General features: G+C 52.6%; 6 protein-coding genes across 6 annotated transcripts; 1 reads left to right on the top strand and 5 right to left on the bottom strand.

Moving 5' to 3' along the window:
* Window positions 1–8,039: 8,039 nt before the first annotated feature.
* Z517_00615 (uncharacterized protein) lies at window positions 8,040–9,063 on the bottom strand (the record flags this gene model as incomplete). The annotated part of the gene is made up of 2 exons (XM_013433579.1): window positions 8,040–8,350; window positions 8,454–9,063. 2 exons carry the CDS (start codon window positions 9,061–9,063, stop codon window positions 8,040–8,042), a joined length of 921 nt encoding a protein of 306 aa, XP_013289033.1.
* A 779-nt stretch (window positions 9,064–9,842) lies between these two features.
* Z517_00614 (uncharacterized protein) lies at window positions 9,843–10,280 on the top strand (the record flags this gene model as incomplete). The annotated part of the gene is made up of 1 exon (XM_013433578.1): window positions 9,843–10,280. The coding sequence occupies one exon, from the start codon at window positions 9,843–9,845 to the stop codon at window positions 10,278–10,280; it is 438 nt and encodes a 145-aa protein (XP_013289032.1).
* Window positions 10,281–11,778: 1,498 nt separating this feature from the next.
* Z517_00613 (uncharacterized protein) lies at window positions 11,779–14,148 on the bottom strand (the record flags this gene model as incomplete). The annotated part of the gene is made up of 1 exon (XM_013433577.1): window positions 11,779–14,148. One exon carries the CDS (start codon window positions 14,146–14,148, stop codon window positions 11,779–11,781), a length of 2,370 nt encoding a protein of 789 aa, XP_013289031.1.
* A 1,058-nt stretch (window positions 14,149–15,206) lies between these two features.
* Window positions 15,207–16,019, bottom strand: Z517_00612 (uncharacterized protein; the record flags this gene model as incomplete). Its single annotated transcript, XM_013433576.1, has 2 exons — window positions 15,207–15,635; window positions 15,693–16,019. The coding sequence occupies 2 exons, from the start codon at window positions 16,017–16,019 to the stop codon at window positions 15,207–15,209; spliced, it is 756 nt and encodes a 251-aa protein (XP_013289030.1).
* Window positions 16,020–16,938: 919 nt separating this feature from the next.
* Window positions 16,939–17,624, bottom strand: Z517_00611 (uncharacterized protein; the record flags this gene model as incomplete). The annotated part of the gene is made up of 5 exons (XM_013433575.1): window positions 16,939–17,045; window positions 17,092–17,101; window positions 17,152–17,431; window positions 17,510–17,535; window positions 17,592–17,624. The coding sequence occupies 5 exons, from the start codon at window positions 17,622–17,624 to the stop codon at window positions 16,939–16,941; spliced, it is 456 nt and encodes a 151-aa protein (XP_013289029.1).
* Window positions 17,625–17,984: 360 nt separating this feature from the next.
* On the bottom strand, window positions 17,985–18,445 carry Z517_00610 (uncharacterized protein; the record flags this gene model as incomplete). Its single annotated transcript, XM_013433574.1, has 2 exons — window positions 17,985–18,259; window positions 18,391–18,445. The coding sequence occupies 2 exons, from the start codon at window positions 18,443–18,445 to the stop codon at window positions 17,985–17,987; spliced, it is 330 nt and encodes a 109-aa protein (XP_013289028.1).
* Between the last annotated feature and the right edge of the window lie 229 nt (window positions 18,446–18,674).

The raw sequence follows: 18,674 nt of genomic DNA, 5'->3' as shown, positions 1-18,674 counted from the left end.
GAGCTTGTAGCGAAAGAGGCAACGAGCGTGCGTCGGTGGGCTCTAGGTAAGTTTGGGAGTTTCTCGTAAACTTTCAATTGGTGGAACACAGGAGAGGCGGAAGAGATGTGGGAATCCTGCTCAAGTGATGGCGGATGGCCAGCATCTGAGTCCCCAAGCGTCCCAAGATTGAGTGAGAGTGCAGTCACGCTGCGGTCACTGCATGCTGATGGTGAATAATAATGCAGAACGGACCAGGTGTGGCAACCACCGTGATTGGGTCGAGTGAAGTTGTGGAGGGGGCAGAAATGCAGTATGCAGGTGGCTGGTCGCCGACCAGGGACACTTCCTGCGGTGGCCAGACAGTTTGACTGCAAAGGAAGGTTTATGGGTGGAGTAGCATTACGGAGAAAGACGGGTCAGGATAGGCTACCGTGGCAGGATCAAAGGGTTGAAGGATGGGGTCGATGATGTGGTTAGGTGGAGAGCAATGAGGTCGTGATGGCTGGCAACCCCCCCCCCCCCAAGGTTAATTATTGACTGACGAGATTGCCTCGTGCTTTGCCGTTGGAGCAAATTAGCTGGCGTTGTGATTGGCAGAAGGAACGAAGTGTGGGAGCAGTGGTGATTTGCAGCAGCTCCAACACTAGCCGACAACCCGACCGCATACCGAGGGACGAACAAAGGAAACCTGGAAAGAGGAAAAGGAAAGAGAGCCAAGGAGCCAGCAGTCTGGGAGCGGCGCACAGACCTCTGTGTGCCTCGTACGAGCCTACGAGGTACCTAGATACATGTCTTGGTACCTGTGAGTACTGGCTCCCAGGCCTAAAAACCTAAGCACTTACCTAACTGAAGCCTACTTGACACCCGGAGACCCAGAGAGCCACCCCCAAACCCCAAGGCTTGCGAGCATAAATGGTACTGACGCTTTGTTAACTACTCTGTCCACATTTTTCCAGTCTTCGTTACAGCTGAAAAGTCTCAGCCTCTTCTTTGGCTGTAATTAGTCTCTTGCTGTTCTCCATGTTTCACACACGCACACAGTCAACTCTGTCTTCACCGGAGTATTTCTCCAACTTGGAAAGGGTGAGGTGTGAGTAACAATCGGCACTGTACCACCAGTACCAGAAGGGCGTAGCTCACCATGCCACCCAACGCACAGGTTGCATGAATTCTAGTCCTATTATAGACTAGATCTCTCTTGGCATAAATGACCCTTCCCTTGTTATCTCGATTCCTGCGTCGCAACGCAAATGAGACTCGCTTCTCCAAAGTGCCACATTGTTCACACAGCCCTTCAACCTTTTGGAATGTGTCTTTGTTTCTCGTTCCTTTGCCCCAAGGTGGTCTGTCCATGCCAATCATAATTCTCCCGCACACCTAAACCTCCGATACCACGCCCCCCCGAGTCCCAGGGTCATGCATTGCTAAATTTATTATTCGTCACTATCGGACCCGATTCGTTCGCCCACCGAGTCAGGGATCCTTCCCTTGTCCAGCTCCTCCTCCACTGCACCGAATCAGAATGTCACCGGTGACCTCCTGTACTCCGTACAAGGACGAGAAGGATGTCAACCTGGGTAACAAATGATGGGACTGCAGGGTTGATCTTGCAGCCATGAGTTTTCACACCCACCTTCCAGACTGAGCCCCTCCGAGTACATCACAGCGCTGTCGAGAAAACTGCCTGGTGACCAGATCCCCTTCCAATACCACCCTCGAGCGCGATCAGCTCGTCAGGAGCAAAAAATGCATAGACCCTTGCCTGCGCCACGCGTGTCTTGTGATCCCTTGTCTTGCAATCGCAAATAGAAGGCTCTGATGATGATAGTTGGTCAAGATGTGTAGGGATATTCAGTCTGATAGGCCAAGGTTTGCTACTTAACGGTTGAACCTCGCAAACTCGGTATTCCTTGTGGTTTGGATCTCGGTGTCCAGAGACTAACTACCACTGGAGCTAGACAAGTCCAACTGTGGCGCGTCTCCTCCCTTAGATAGAGGAGCGAATTCTCTAGGTTGTTTAGCTTCAAGTTCCCCAGGATGCCTAAAATGCCTCCAGTCTGGCGCCAATCATGCCTGGATAGCCTGCTACTCTCTACCGTTTAGCGTGACGATCGAGACCGGACTTCTTCGGTATTGTGCATTGACAACCACAATTCATTATTGAGCAACAATTTCGATCGAGTTCACCAATGCAAAAGCTTGCCTACAACTTGGTGAATTGAAGGAGCGATCCGCACACCGCCCGTTCTAGCGATCTTTTCTTCAAGACGACATTCGCAATGCTCCCGTGTCTGTGGTGGATCCATTTATGGGCACATTGCAGACCCGGTGTCGGCACACTCGAGACCCTCCCCCCTTGTCATGCATGTCGGAGGTTCCTTGAAGTATGCCGTTGACGTTGGATGCCGCCACGCTTCACTTGCTGCATGCCTCCTGACATTTGAGTTTGATCAATTATCTTCCTGGTGGAACTTTTCGTCTGGAACTGCCTGTTGTCGTTGACGAACATAGACGATCCCAGTGTCAGAGTGACATACGTCCCCAGCGAAGTTGGAAAAAGTTTGACGAACCTCCCTGCTCTCTGGCAAACGATCGTGATCCATCTGAGTTCGTCTCGGCATCAAGAGCCCGCAACGGAGATCTCGATGTTGTCACTACCCCAGTACTTTACGCAAAAATCGACCCTGTCTGCTGTGGCACTAGTTCAATGATATTCTGGCTGTGGATTTTGTAGACATTCATGTTCGGATGAAACGGATCAACAGGTGAATGTCCATGGATTTGGCCCAGAAGGGACCCTCCCCCTTGACCGTACTGTTTCGGAAGAGTCGGTCGTCCTGGATTTCATTTCCTGCGCTTTCAAAAGGGGCAGGAGGTCCTCTGAATGGCAACCTACTGGCGATGTTGGGGGTGGATGAGATTGGGTCAGCCTTGTGGTGGTCACATCTCCCCAAGTCAACGTCATGAGAGACTTCGATATGTACGAACTGGGCACAGCGCCTGCACGGACGCAGACACGGGTCGGTGGTCGGTTCTACTTCTCCTCATTACTTGGCAGATAGACAGTCATGGAACGGTACCGTTTCAGGCATTTGAAAGCAAACGATGAGGTGGGAGGTTGATACTGGTACTGGCGGCTGTTTTTCAGATTGAGGCCACAAAACGTGACCAACAACACTTGAATTCGTTACCATGGCTTGCAAGGATGGTTTACAACCGGGTACATGACAGGGAAGAAAAAGGTTAGTCTCCAATGTCAAGTGCACCATCAACCTCAACCGACGGGTTAGTATACGGGATGATTCGTGGGAAGGACGTTGAAAGACATTCTAGGCCCCAACCTCTTGCATATGCAGGTTACTGCGCTACCACTGCAATCACCCCAAACCAGAGGCCAACATGGTCATTCCCATGCAACAGGGAAGGGCAAAAACAAGCGAGGGAGACGGGGCTTGCTCTGGGTACGGGTACGGGGGACTTGAGTACATACATGCAAGCGACATTGTGTCTTTGCTTTCCGAGACTTTGAGCTTTCGAGTCTCTACAATGCCTTCTACAAGGTATGTTATTGGCACTCGAATTGATATCCCGCTAGATGGTCCAACTCTGGGGAGAGCCACGAGACGGCTTCCTTACCTAGGCTCTCTTCACCTAGTGTAGACTCTTCAGGGCACCTGTTTCGGGACCCACCACCAAATTATCCAAGACTCGTGGGGTGCAAGATTATGTGCTGGTGGGACAGTTCCAAGCTTCCCAGCTAGTTGCAAACTCAAGCCAGAGCTGGCGAGCTGACCACCAGGCGAGCAGCCGTGGGCTCCGATTTTCGGCTAGCATTTCTGATAGCGTCTTGGTGAAGCATCTAGTGGTCTCTTGCGTACCTGCATGACAATCACTAGGTGTCGCTGGCTACAACCACCGGTGTCCTCTGTCCACGAGGGAGAACAACAAGTCCGTCAGAAGTGAGCCTAGCCACCCAACGCAGACTACTCGTACTACGGCGCAAGGGGGGAACTTCCCAGGGCCCTGGACATGGGTTGTCTCGGGATAAGCTTTTGGTTGCTTCTGGTTGAGCAGGCCAAGGTGGGGAGGAAGTCGGGCAAGGCGGCACCAAAGCGCTGGAACCTCCCAGACAAAATCACCAAGGATTATTATTGAAAGGTAACAAGGAGGTGAGGCCCGTGCTTCTGGAAAGCTAAAGGGAAAGCTCGGCTTCGATGGCAGGGGATTCTGACGCCAATGCAGACCCGTTTACCCACTTTGGTTTGGCAAACAGAAAAACTGATACTTAGTACCTTCTCGATGCTGTCAACATGACCTGACGTCTCGACATGAGATGAGAATGCCAGAAGAAGATGATGATGATGGGGAAAGGAGAGCGGCACTTTTGTGAGAGATGCTAGTGGCCCACACCAGACTAGGCCATCCATTTCTCGGGGACCAGCATCGGAGCTTGTCATCCTTCCACGCTCTACTTGGTACCTACGAGTATGTTTAGATGCGTTGTCACCCTGCAACCTGCGACCTGCGAGGACCCCCATAGCCATCCTCGGCGGAACAAGGCACCAAGGATACTGTTTGACCATGTCGCCCATCACCTGGACCCTTGGTTCTTTGGAGTGGGAGACCAGGACGCTTATCGACGACATGATGATACCCTAACACCCCGCGAGCACCTTTGAGGGTGACTCGATATAGTAATGGCACCACCGTCCAGAGAAAAGCGTCGGTGTCTGGTGGTGGTATGCTCAACTACCGCCAGTCTACAAGGATGACGAGTACGAGACACTACTTGTACCAGTACTCAGTACCCGGTACACCGCCCATCTCCAACAAATACGAGTACCTAAACAATACCCACCAAAGTACCCTTGGCATGCGCATTCTCCTCGGAACCAGCCAGGCTTCCAGTACTTGGTAGGTACCAGTACCTACTTTGGTAGAGCGATCCCAAGAAGCCTGCGTCGCTTGCTCGGGTGCTCTCCGATTTCTCAAATGGTTTCATGTTTCTTTTATTATTGTTAACCCAAAAGGTCTCAACCAAGGAGCTGGAGGCTGGAGGAGAGGGTTGATTCATTTCCATGACCCCATTATTTGGTTCATCAAGAAATTGGAATTGTTCATCAATGTACCCAGTACCTCGTATGGTACCCACACCTTGCAGAAAGTGGAAAACCTTCTTTCCAGTCCAACTTCTGTTAAAGGGGTGTGGATAAGCAAAAGGTAACGAGAACGGGGTTGCTCCGCAATCGACAAGCCAGAGATACGAGATACTCGGCACAAGCATGTGTGTTGACTCGATGGCCACTGAGAGGGACGGAGGGAGAGAGGGACCGTGTACACACTCCCTGTTTCGGTATAGCTTTTCGCGAGTTTCCTTGCTTCCTTCTTACGGAGTAGGTAGGTACTCGTTTCTACTCGGTAGGTATACAGCCCCTACCTCTCTCGCATGCATCCCACAGGAGTACTCGTGACCCGGTGCTCGGAAGGTACATGACGGGGCAACGCCTTGTGTTGGAGATGTACAAATTTTATGAACGCTCGCTGAAGCTGCATCGACGAGTATTTGCACAAGTACAAATACTGGCACCATGCACCATACACTGTGTATCTCGTACCCCCTGTGGGACCTACCGAGCCACTACTACTACAAGCATCACTACTGCCTCTTCCACTTCATTTGTCCATCCTCCACAACGAAGGCCGAGATACTGGCTAACCTACTTATCTAAGAGTATGAGTAGGTACGAGGTACCTACCTCCCGAGTCCCTAGTGTCTCGTCTCCCACTAGGCACGAACCTGCCCACATTCTCAACGGCTTGCCTACCTGCTTGCCTACCTACTAGGCGGATTTAGGCGCCCACCGTCGACTCTTTCGAAACGGCTGGGGTGCGTGGGTGCTTTGTTTCAAAAAAGTTTAATGGGCCTCAAACCCTGCGACGCCGTCATGATGAGACGTGGTGCCAGTGCCAGTGCCGATGATTATTCTTGATCTACAAGTCCGGCCTGCAATTTAAGCGAACGAAAAAAAAAAAAGGGGCCGTTGGCGCCGGTGCCGGCACAAGAGCGACCAAGTCGTGGACAGCTCCCTCTCTCCCCGGGTTTGCTCTACTACGACTAATTATTACTGAGATGCGTTGATTCCCCATATTACGAGGACCTACATACCTACTCTAGGAAAGTACAGGATGATGCGACTGAGCTGAATTCTCAGCCTTATCCTTTCACAGAACGCCATTGTCCATTGTCGTCAAACTACTCGGTACGAGGTACAGTAGGCACACTACCACCTACTACACCCAGGGCCCCAGAAGCCTTGTATTGTGCCTGAGCTTGCGAATCCAATCCAATCTTAAATCATTCATCATGCTGTTCTCCAGTCGGTAGTCGGTACACGAACGCTGATCATTTTGGAAGAAAAACTGTTGAGCTCCCCAGTTCCAAGAGGTGCCAGTGACAGATCAAGAGATCAACCAGAAGTGGGAACCTCGCTCAAGATAAGGGCGGCATCACTGTGTCCAGTGCCCACTACCTCCATACATACTCCTTACAAGGTCCTACAACCAAGTCCTGCTGAGATGTCCTGCCGGGATGGGGACACGGGATTAGTAGGTACCCATCACATCATGCCACCATGACAATCTCCTGGTCGAGGGATCGGCGGGTTGGTGTCTTTTGTGCTAGACTAGTTCCCTCTCCTGCCTACGAACGGTTCCAGCGATCTGGTGGGGAGTAATACTCAGGACCTACCAACTACGTACTAAGTAGGTAACTGCAACTGAGAACCTCAACCCCCAGCTGGAGACAGCTACAGCCTACAGCTCAAGCTAGGTACCAAGAAGAATCCGCGTCAAACATGATCTGGTCTCGCCTCGAGGATTTTCAAGGGAAAGGGCAGCATCTGAGGTACATGTCTGTCATATGTACCTCGCCATGCCATGCCATGCCATGCTATTATCAGGTAGATACAGAACGTCTTCTCTAGCTCCATGCCTGTGGACGAACAAAGAAGCCTGCCCACCAAGGTAGGTACTGTAGGCGGACAGGTAGGTTAGCAGTAGGTAGGTGATAAGAATGCTCCGTGCGAATCCTCTTCTCGTGTTTCGTGGTTCGTTTGTGATGGCTGCTTTCCAGGGGCTCGAGGTACTCAACCCTCAACCAGCAGAGGAAATCCAATAACGAAAGGAGACTCGAGACTCGAGACTGGGAAAAGTAAGCAAGACTTGGGTTGTGGTGCAGTCTCTCTTCACCACAGCACCACAGCACCATCTCGTTCGAGTATTTGGCACTGTGACACGGACATGGATATGGCTCTACGGGGGACTCTGCTATCCAGACTCTACCAGTGTTCCGTGATATTTACGATAGCGCATGTTCGTATGTATGTATATAGATAGATAGATAGATACATCCTACGGGCTTGTAGGTCTGTAGGTGACTGCGCTTCACATATCATCCTCTGACGACAAAAGGGGACATTTTTGCTTTCCCACCTCCCTAGGTATCTACGTACAGTAAGTATCTATCAGACCTTGAGCGACCAGCGACCAGCGACTGGCGACTAGCGTCGCCAACCAAACCGTCCCTGGGAAGAGCGAGTCAGTGAATACATAAATTAAAAATACATGTATGAGGTACAAGGTCATGCGAGGTCAAAGATCGAGGTCAAGGTCCTAGACCCAAGATCAAACGTCAAAGTAAACATCACACTTGCAGGTTCTTCACGTCGGAGGTGGGAGGAGGGGGAAACAAAAAGAAATAGAAAAAGGGCACAGAAACAGGAAAGAATACACCCTATTGCCTGCCTATTGCCTACCACCTATGTACCTTTATTACCTAGTACCGTGTCAAACTTGATCTATATATATTTATTCATTCATTCATTCATTTGCCTTACCTGGGCTTTGGCTTTGGTTTTGGCTTTGCATTTCGTTTCTGATCCATTCCTTCCATCCCTCCATCCCTTTCATTCCCATTCCCATTTGTATCCGCAGAGAAGCATCGTCTGCATCATCTTGCCCTTGCCTGGGTTCGCCTCTGATCCACAGTGTGGCAGCCGCTATTCCACATCTTCCGATTCCACAGGGAGCACAAACTCGATGGTCTCGCCGCCACTGCTCTCCCGGCGACTTACCTGCGCCTCAACGGCCGCAAATTCGAACTCGTCCGGCCCAGCCACGCTGTCTTCAAGACCAAGGAATTGAGCGTCTGCCGTCTGGTCCTCCTCCTCCTCCACCTCCTCCAAAGGCAGGGCCGGACGATCGTTGTCAAGGACCGTGCCGGAATAGACGTCTTTCATGTCTTTCACGTTCTGGGTCTTCAGGTATTGGATTTTCCTAAGTTTGTAGGCTTTGAAGCTATTAGCACCCCCTGAGTTAATCGAGCAGGCGCACACACGAAGTCAATGAAGGAATGTGTAAAGTGCGGTTTTCCTTCTCCCACGCGAACATTCAGGGAGAGGCTTGTGGCCTACCCAGGATGAAATCTGACTTCCCAAAGGACCCCTGCTTGCCACGGTCTCCAGAAATCGAGCCACTGACATGCGCTTCGACTGGCACACCCGCAGCTACGGGCGCAAGGTTCGCGCCCAGTTTCGCGGAGAAAAGGTGCTTCTGGCCGATCTCGCTGCTCACCGTCGCGCTCGACACGGCCATGATCCCGGTGATCATGTATAACTCCTTGCGGAACTTGGTCTTCCGCAAGAAGCTCTGCACCTCCGGGTGCTTGAAGCACGTTTCGACATACGAAGCCTTGGGGTTGATTTCCTGCGTCGCGAGCTGGTCGGCCTCGATGGTCCAGGTCAGCGTCTTGGTCCGTTCTGCGGTCAGATCCGCTGAGAAACCGAAGAGTTGGAGCAACGAGGAGCCAATCCCGGCCGACTTGGCTTTGTTGTTGGTGATGGTGACTGCAAAGTGGGATTTTGTGTCGTCGATGAAGAGCTTCGGCAGTGGCTGCCTGTCTTCGTCGTTGAGAGCATATTGAGGTGTTTTAGGGTCATGGAGGATGTTGCCCAGGCTGATTGGGCCGCCGACGTGGAAAGTCCACTGGGGCGGGAAGAAGTACGAGGTCTGGACGTTGGCCATCGACGACAGCGAGTTAGATCGAGAGTTCCTGCAAAGGCCTGCAATTTATCTGCTGTCGATAAATATTGACCTTGACATGAGTCACCTAAGGCTAAGTCATGCCCGAAACGAGAAGCAACGCATAAGGTGGCCCATGGCATGGTTGCATCCGAGACTTGTGACTTCCCCTCGAGCCACTGAACGAGCGTAGCGCCCGACTGATATACGTGAGGAGCTGCAGGTGAACCGATAGCGTCGATAGCGTTATCGTCTCGCACCATTTCCAGACCTTCGCAAATGGAGGCGACTGAGGCTCAAGAGCGGGGTAGCTAGCTAAGGTGCTAGGTCGGTCGGTCAGTCGGTTGGTCGTTCGTTCTCTCTTTCGCGAGGCTGAACTTGGTGCTCACAAACTCGGATAGAATCTCCAAGAGGATAATATAGACAGCCCATGTCAAGAACAGGCCGACAAATCCTGAAGTTGCCCAGACTTCTGGTTCCGGCTCGGATCGTCCCCGTCGAGTCCAGCGTCGCAATCCTCCTCGGTGGTTGGTGCATACAACCTGTGCGCGGACAGGCTCAACCTGCACAAGAGACAAGGCCGAGCCTGGACAATATCACCGACTACTTCAGCACCAGCGTGCTCGCTTCAACGACTTCAGCCTGATGTTGACAATCTAGTGGTCGGCGTCGTTGTAAGAGCCTCAGCCGCTGTGACATTTCTTCCACAAGGCTAACTCCTGGTAGAATAGTTCTCCTGGGAAAAGGCGATTGAGATACCGAAGCCATGATGTAGGAACTTTATGGCAGATCAATCCCACTACATTTACCGTGCCAATATAGCCCGGCGTCGCACAAGGGAATTTGTCGTGAGAAACGACTCGGGCCCCAGTGAGCAGCACCGAACTGCTCCCGGGCGACATGCTGGGGACGACAATGACGGCGGAACACGTCCTCGAAGGACCGTCTATGAGGAGCATATCGTGATTGACCCTGTGCCAAAGAAGCCGCCGGTCCCTCCGAAGAAACCACACCTGATCAAGAATCCGGCTGTTGTGAAGGCTGGAACTTCCGGTGTCCCTGTCGCGCTCAAGTTGTCTGGACTTTGGGGTTCGGGAGAGAAACTTACGGTTGGAAGATTTCCTTCAGGCGGGCTCTTCCTCGACAGAAAGGTGACACGGTATGGGAAACCGCCTCCAGTTCGGCTGCCTCCATCAGATTCGAGTTCTGATAGCATTTGAGAGATATTCATGGCTGTGGCGCCACAACTAGACATTTCATTGGCATGTAGAGGGGAGATTGGACCCTTCGCATCTAGAAGACATCATTCACCTTGCGCTTGTAGAGCTGCGTGCGACTTTGTTGATATGAGATATACAAATTTTATATATATATATATGTATGTATATCTTCGCAAGCGATGTTGTGCCACGTCGCCTCGACAAAGTCCAAAAGCCTGCGGTCGGTGCGGATGATTCAAAGCAGAAAAGTCTCCCGAGAGAAAAGGGTCCGGGAACGAGGTAACGAGGCAATCGGCACACCTGCGGCAGGCCGCATAGGACGCCACGGTACGAGTCGCTGAGAACGGAAAGGCCCTGGGGCCTCCGAATACTGTGAATGCGTAGTTGTGGATAACAGGGTGCCTTCTCGGACCACGACGCGTCTGCGGGACGGTGACCAGGAAAAGATTCTGAGAATGCGCTCGCGGGAATCTCAGTGTTTTCGTGACCCCATGGACCTAGGCACCCATGCCACTCTGATTGAGAGATCTGGAGTCTGGACTCCGGTGTGATCCAATTGTCGCTGATGAAGATACGACAACGCAGCTGTGGCCGACTCTGCCTCCTTTCATCTTCTGGAATTCATCTGCGGAAGTGTGGCAATGCAATCATTACCATCATCCCGACGATTGCCTCAGAGTGCGCTTCCCCTAGCAGCGAGACCGGGTCACAAACCGCCAGCACAATCGCGTGCAGAGTGTGAGATGCCTGCTTCTCCTATGCAGCAGCCATTGATCGGAACAGCTTTTCAGGCAACGACGCTCCTACCCAGCGTGGTTTTCGATACCTCGATTATTGGAAGGTATCATAATGATACTAGTATTAGCTAGTATCACTACATAGTATCAGAGGTCTCATGCACCGTACATACTGATACTGCTTCTGAACGCAATCCTGTCGTAACCAGGTTTGAAAGCTCCATCTGGCTTTCAATCTGGGTGCACACTCTATCAGGGTCCCGACAAAAAGGTGGGCTGTCTATCTAAATCGAAATCCGCACTGGCTAGCTAGGCCCTCGGCCTACCTTCCGTGTTGTGGCGGCCACGGCCCGGCCGTGACCAGGGCGCAGGCCTGGCCCGTAACACTTGGCACCTAGACGCCAACGTGATGCTCCCTGAAATGTACCTACGAAGTACCGAGTCCATATACGAGGTTCCCTTAAACTGGCCCTATAGGCTGGGCGGTGGCGTAATTTCTCCAACGTCGAGGTCGGTCACGACACTGGAACTGCTGGATTATACGGACAAGCTGCGGCAAGATATCTAGCCATGTCGGTAAACGAAGGCGGGGAACAGAAGTGACCAGGGAGTTACTGTACTCGTCGCTATGCTATTCATCCGTAAGCTTACAGGCTATTAATGTAACGCGTAAGTCATCGGCCACTATTGAGCTGACATCTGAACGCTGCAGTCTTTCCCAGTGCTCTCTTTTTTACTCGAATATACACCGGACAATAAGTTCAGGGTCCCGGAGGAGTAGGATTCAGCTCTGCCCGGACCTTCCTGACTTCTACAGATGCTCGCTCCTCGAAAGTCCTCTTAGCCTTTCCCCTAGTCGGCATCTTATTTTCATTCACCGATTTTTCCATCAGTGGCCGACGCTGGCAGATTTGTGCTCGCTCAAAGTCGAGCCAGATCACCCGCTGCAAAACCGGGTCCCATAGCATGTTTCGTCGCGCAATATCATGATGTAGGATTCCAAGTCGGTGAATAGCACGTAGCCCGTCAATGGCACTTTGAGCAGCACCTGGTGGGATGTGCATGCGATGCATGGGATAGCCTCCGAAGGACATCAACATCATATGCACGATTGGCACCTGCCCCATATAATGCAGAGGTCGTTGCATCGTGAAACTTCCCAGGTATACCGGGGTAATGGTTCCTTGGACCGGTTGCAGGATTTTTTGATACATTGCTGCCTCGCGCTTAAGGTCGGCGATGAATTCTTGTCGTGTACCCTTAGCCATCATGGTATAGCCCCAGCTAGGGAGACGGATCCGGTACAGGCAGCCTCTCGCTCCGTAGAGGCCTAGTTCTTCGCAGTATTCGAGGTGCTCCTGCCATATACGTCGTACCGAACGTCGAAAACGTTTGAGGCCAATCATATGTCGTGAGCCTTTCGCGTGTCGGTGCACGTTCGGACAAGTAGGATCCAAAGGACCATCGATCAGCATGCCCTTTAGACACTGGGCTGAGCAATATGGTCCCAAGTCTCGCTGCCGACCGGATTGAGGGTGTGCATTGGAGGCTCCCCTGTTTTTCGCCGGGGAACCATGCTGGGAGCCTCCGACGGCAGACCCTCGGCGCCGTTGCTGCGGCCCACGGCTTGGGGTTTCGGCGGCGGTCTTTCCATTTTCACCCCCACTGTCTTCCTCGGTATCTGTCGAATGTTGACTGGGCGCGTTGTCCAGCTGAAAGACAGTTCGAGGGCGCAGTCGACGTCGGACCGGAGACTCCACCAGAAACCGCGCGTCCTCCCCGAGCGGTGGTCGGTACTCAGACCCTGGAACATCTATTTCCGGCATATCCTCGCCCAACTCTTCAGGCTCCAGTTGCCACGTCTGGAGCTGCCTCTCTGCATCCCTTTGCCAGCGGAGGCTGCGGCGAGGGCTTTGCACCGCGTTCACAGTGAACGCCAGCAATTGGCCGACGGCGGTAAGATGTAGTCGATTATCTTGGTCCAATTGCTCATGCCACCCGGTGGACGGGCCCACATCACCGTGAGGGACGGCGAGAGCGTACTCTAGACGATAACAGTCGTCCTCGGGGATACGCAGGAAAATGAAGGCCTCGCCGGTGAAGACGCACCCTAATTCCACCCGCGCTGCGATCATGTATGCAAATGTCTGGGTTAACACCGCCGCGACTAGGCGCTGACATCGTCGCGTAACGTCCTCGTCGAGGCGTTCTTGGACGATGTCATCTAGATCCATCTCTCCGAGGCCTGTGTAGATGTGACCCAAGGTCAATTTATGGGCGGCCTTGTACTCCATAACTAAGATTGGAATCTTCTGCGTGACGACATTGGCTTCATTGACAATATGGTGAACACCAAACTGGTCGGCACGGGGGATTGAGGAGCGAGTTCGACTGGCCGACGACGACGGAGGGTCCAACGGCGTTTGATCGGCCTGTTTACGTAGACGCGGTGAGCGCCGACGTGGCGGCGGTTGGGTAACGTCCAGATTTTCCAGGTCGAGGTCGTCCACACTCAGCATGTTGCCGTGATTCTCAAAGATTACATTTCCGCGTAGATTCAGCGACTGTCGTAGGTGGGGATCCTGCGACAATTGTTCAACAATCGAGGAAACTTGTTCATTGATCGCAAATCGAACGAAGTAGTGAACGTCTAACTCCGAGCTCAATCGCCGTCGATGTAGCTGTTCGCCGTGTTCTTGCAACGAATGTCGTGAGGTGTAGTGTTTGTCCTCAATGGTGTCCGATTGCATCAACACATCCCATACTCGAGTCTGGCATTCTGCAAAGTCATGCCAACGAACGATGCGATCTGGCCGGAGCTTTCGGTCGGCATTGGCAGGCGTGCCCTGGGTCGACTCGCTTTTGTCTTGTATTTTCAGGTCTTGGTAGAGATATACGTGACAGGCGTCGAGGAATTCAGGTAGGTTCGTCTTGCCAGTTCGATGCTGGAAATGCTGTTGCTCTTCCTCCCGTCGTGTTTGCTCCTCCTCTCGTCGACGTTGCTCTTCCTCCCGTCGGGTTTGCTCCGACTTCGCCTGCGATTCAGCAGCCACGCGGCGTTGTGTCTCCTCTTCGCGGAGTCGTCTCTCTTCCTGGAGGAGTTGGCGCAATCGGTCAAGTTCCGTAGACATACTGATCCTCTGGGTAGGAAGTCAAGGTGTTCAAGTGGAAGGGAGCTGGACAAGATGAAGACAGGAGGTGTTGTTCGACGACAACCATCATCTTGAAATAGGTGGACATGGCATGAAGGTGCGCAGGCAGAAGCACGGAATAGTATGTTTGGACTAGCCAGTAATAAAGAAATAGTTAATCTCCCCTTACTATTAGCTGGTCACATGATCGATAGGGATGACGCAAGGCCTCGATCTCGGACCAGCCGCAGAATCCCAAAGTTGTACGAGCTTGACGAGGTACTTTCTCAAAGGCCGTGCAGTACGAGGTAGATGTTTGAGTACGATTTCAGCGACTTAGCCGGCAAGACTTGCACATAGAGGAGGTGAAGACCCAAGGATTATGGGCATGTCTCAGCTTCTTAATCTCAATCAGGAAACTTCGAGCTGAGGGTAGAGATCAACGTTTCTCTATCGGGAAAGTCGAGAACCCCAGGACGGTCATTCCTTCATCCCACACCTAAGCTTTGCGGTGATGGCAGCAGGAAAGCTAACTATATCCTTTCTTCGGCATTATGTCAAGATATGTTAAGTAACATCGTACGATATCATGGCTTGTGGCGCGACAATAAACCACCTAATCAGCCACTAATGTTCTAAACAAGCATCAACCAATGTAGGCATAAAACAATTATTATTCGATGTCTTCCTCATGACGGTCCAAGGTCTGAGCACGTGATGAAGCACTCAGTTTCAGAAGATTTTTGTCACTAACCGAATCTGTGTCAAGTTGAATCACGTGAATTTTCGACTAATAGGGGTTTGGGCAAAATGGGTTTTAATGGTTTTAATGGTTCTGTGCCGTCTATCTAAATGCTCTTACTACGACCATCAAAAGACTTGTCCATGTACGGCTGTTGATGAAGGGGCTGACATTCACCTTCTCGGGTGGTGTGGTCTTCGTACTTTAATGCTCGCGGATGATAGAACGATTTCTATTGGCCTGGATAACAGTGATAACAGCAACATAGCTCGCTAATCTCTACGACGATATTCTACGCAAACGCATAGGCTCTCAGTCAACGAGATGCTTTCTTACGTTTACCTGCACTTGGCTTCTTCTGCTTTGACACCACCTTCTTTCCCTTACCGTGTGTGATGCCCTTGTTGTCGTCGAGTTGAGTTGTTGAGTGGCCTTCTGGGACCTTGAGACGGGGCGTGATCTTGGGTGGTTTGACACGCAGTCGGAGGCGAGGGCCGCTCTCGGCCCAACAGGTGACCTTGTCAACCAGAGCCTCTGGCTTGACAGATAGGGATGGCTGTGCTAACAGCCGATCCACTTCTGTTGACACTGTAGAGGCCGCCTCGTCCTCTGGAACGTCATAATCCACAAGAGCAGGTGGCTGTGCGGATAGACTCGTCGCGATCGCGTCACATGACGGGTCGCGTCCAAGCCCTATAAGGGTGGCTCCGCTCCAGTCACTCACGGACTCGTCTGATTGTGGAGGCTAGGTTGGAGGCCAGGGCGAGCGGAGGTACTGGTCGAAGTCGAAGAGAGTAGCTACGTCCGACTCGCCTTCGAGTGTTTCTGGTTCGGATGAAGGGCGTTGCTGAGACGAGGCCACGTCAAGGGGTAGAGGGGGCTTAAAGCCTGTATGAATGGAGCTGTCATCGTCGTCGTCACCGTCATCGGGAGACAGGAGTACAGGGTTCACGGACGACCCCAAGATTGTTTCGCTCGGAGGCGTGTCAGACCGGTCTAAAAGGTTGTCGTCGAGGCCGAGCATGATGACTTGAGGGCAGACGGTCCGACCGGCAGCACTTGCTCGCCGACGCTTAGGAGCACGAGGAGGCCTGGCTTTCTGGTCCTCGGCCATAGACTCGGGTGACATCGATGACTGCTACTCGAAGCCGTGATGATCATCTTGAAATTTTCGTTTCGGACAAGGAGAGCCTAGCTCGCGGGTGTCCTGGACGCGGCCACTCTGATTTGGGGAAGAGCGCAGATGGCTGCCTGTACCATGTGCTGTATGCGACCGACTGAACTTGTGCGTATCCACGAGATGAAATTGGAAGGAGGTGGGATCGCCGAGTAGAGCGTCGTCCCACAATGGATGGGGGCACACACGCGGCCACCGACCGTCGGTCAAATGCCCCTCCCATACATAGGTCCAGAGTTTGTGCTCGCGTGACCATGGTTTGAGCCGGTCGGAAGCTGCCAATGAGGTGTCCCCCATATAGAAGGGGCAATAGCCTGCGACGACTAACGTATGATAGTAGGTGACTGTACTACATCGTTTAATCGTCAAGGCGTCTAGATGTGCTTGATAGTGCGGAGTCCATTACTCCCCGACGACCCAGTCAAAGCACCAGCAGGAGTAGTAGATGTCCGATTAGAGGCGCCTGAGCCGACTGGCCATGTCTGCCCGGACACACTTTTGGATGTGCTGGTTGCGCTGAGATTTAGCTCCGTCTTTAGATTGTGTATAGCCGTCTCTTTCCCCCGGGTCAAGACTTTCCAATCTCGATGCTCTTACACCCAAGTCTCCTGATGTAAGCGCAGGGCGTCGCACTTTAGCTTCCTCCAATGTGTGGTGGCCCGCCGTAAGGCAGCGCTGAACGACGAATTATCGCCATCAGAGCCCCTCAGCCTCTGTACCTCGGCCTCCAGATAGCAGAGGTAGGTGTCGTGTTTTAATTCACCTTCGAGATGGGCTGGAAGCTCACTAGGTAAGCCATCTTTATGGAAGTTTCAAGACCCTGAAAATAGTCGATGTGTCGTTGATCATTCTCTTTGCCCCGAAAGGCCGCTTAGCTGTCCACCGAGGAACAGTTAGCTGGGTTGCTCTGGACGAAAACGCGAGGATCGGCTTGGGTCAGGTGCTGCAATCGCTCGACCGAGGTATGTCGTCCTGAAACTGCATGTCAGTAGTGAGACCGGAAATGACGGAGCAGGACACTTACTGTCGGCTCCCTTCCCCAGCTGTCGCCTGATGGCAAGAATGGACGGGCTCTAAAAGGAACTGGCATTGACGGGGGTACTCTTGAAGATGGAGGAAACGCTTTTTTCGGTATCGGCTTGTTTGTCATTCCAGTTCTGGTGCATTGGCGGCAGATAGGCTGCGCCTGCATTTCGCTCTTGAATCTGAGGATCAGCTCGTCCTCGCCCGGGGGAATGACCTGCTGTTGGACGTCGTCGATCGTGTCGAAGCCGAACAGAGCACCATCGGCAATAGCCATTGAGAGAAGGAGCCCGGCGTCGTTATAGAAGAGCCTCGCATGTTCCTTTGCGGCCGCTCCGAATCTGACATCAGGCCGTATCGTCAGCACGAGAAAGAGAGTCCCAGAGAGCGCCGAGAATAGAAGAGCGGAGGTCACCTACCTTACGTTGTCAGGATCGCGGTTGTTCTTCACCCAGCGTCAGTCAATCTTATAGACCAGTCCCCAATCACGGCCGTCTATACTGTTATGAACGCGTTGTAGGATGAGCTCGACATCCTTGTCCAGTTAACCTATGAATCCAAGATGGACAGGAAGGGGAATCTACCTTGTAGCGCAGTCCGTCGGTAAAGAATGCTCCAACGCGGACACCCGTCCAACAGTAGACGTATATAAGGAACGTAGCTTAGACTCGGTACCGTTCGTGGATGAAGATTAAATCGTCGCAAGTCCAAAGCGTAAGGAGGACATGGGTCAGGTCCCGAACCGTGAAGTTATGCTTCGGTCCATGCTTGTTCAAGACGAGACCCTCGCGCACGAGGGTACGCCGTATCCACTGAGCCAGTATCAGCCATAAGTCCTTTCGGAATACGGACTCCAATGTCGATCAGAGGAGAGCCTGTCTTACGTAGTACACCTCACCCCGGTCTTGCGGATTTAGTAGACCGAAAAAGGCCGGCGAAGAGAAACTCGGCCACGGTACAGATGGCATCGGGGGTCGACGTCGGATTCGGGAGCCCTCCCTCCAGCACTGGAAAGCAAGTGGAGATGTAGAATCGAATGAAGTCTTTGACGGCGGTTAGATCTAGTGCAGCAACTCCCCCAGCCAGATACTGTTGGCGGGCTCCGTCCTCGTCGGGAGGCGGGAGTCCCTGCCGCTGATGGCCTTTTCGCATGATTCCAAGACGGCCATCTAGTACAGTTCGTCAGGGTCGGCTTAGCTGAGGAAGGAGGACAATAGAGGGACACGGATAGTTCGGAGCTACGTACCGTAGGTATCGGCGCAACGTCACCTTGTGATTCTGCTTCGTTGTGGAAACGTACTTATCGGCGTCCCAGCCTTCATCGGCTTCAATATGTGCGCCAGGCTCGTAGCCATGGGCTTCCGCACGAGCCTAGAGTTCGTCCGTCGGATCGTTGGGCCGGCTCATCGTTACGGCAGAGAAGGAGGTTCGACCCTCGTTGATCGACAGCTATTCGTGAAAGAGCTGGGGGGGGGGGGGGGGAGAAATAGGGGACCCGGGACCTGAAAGAGAGGGTGACCACCTGCAGGCCGGCAGCCGGGATAGACGCCATTTTGTACGTGAGGTCGGCGAGATGAGGGCAGG

This window comes from Fonsecaea pedrosoi, assembly GCF_000835455.1.
Source record: "Fonsecaea pedrosoi CBS 271.37 unplaced genomic scaffold supercont1.1, whole genome shotgun sequence".
NCBI lineage: Eukaryota > Fungi > Ascomycota > Eurotiomycetes > Chaetothyriales > Herpotrichiellaceae > Fonsecaea > Fonsecaea pedrosoi.
Note: the sequence above shows the minus strand (reverse complement) of the source record. Positions and strands in the feature narration are given on the sequence as shown.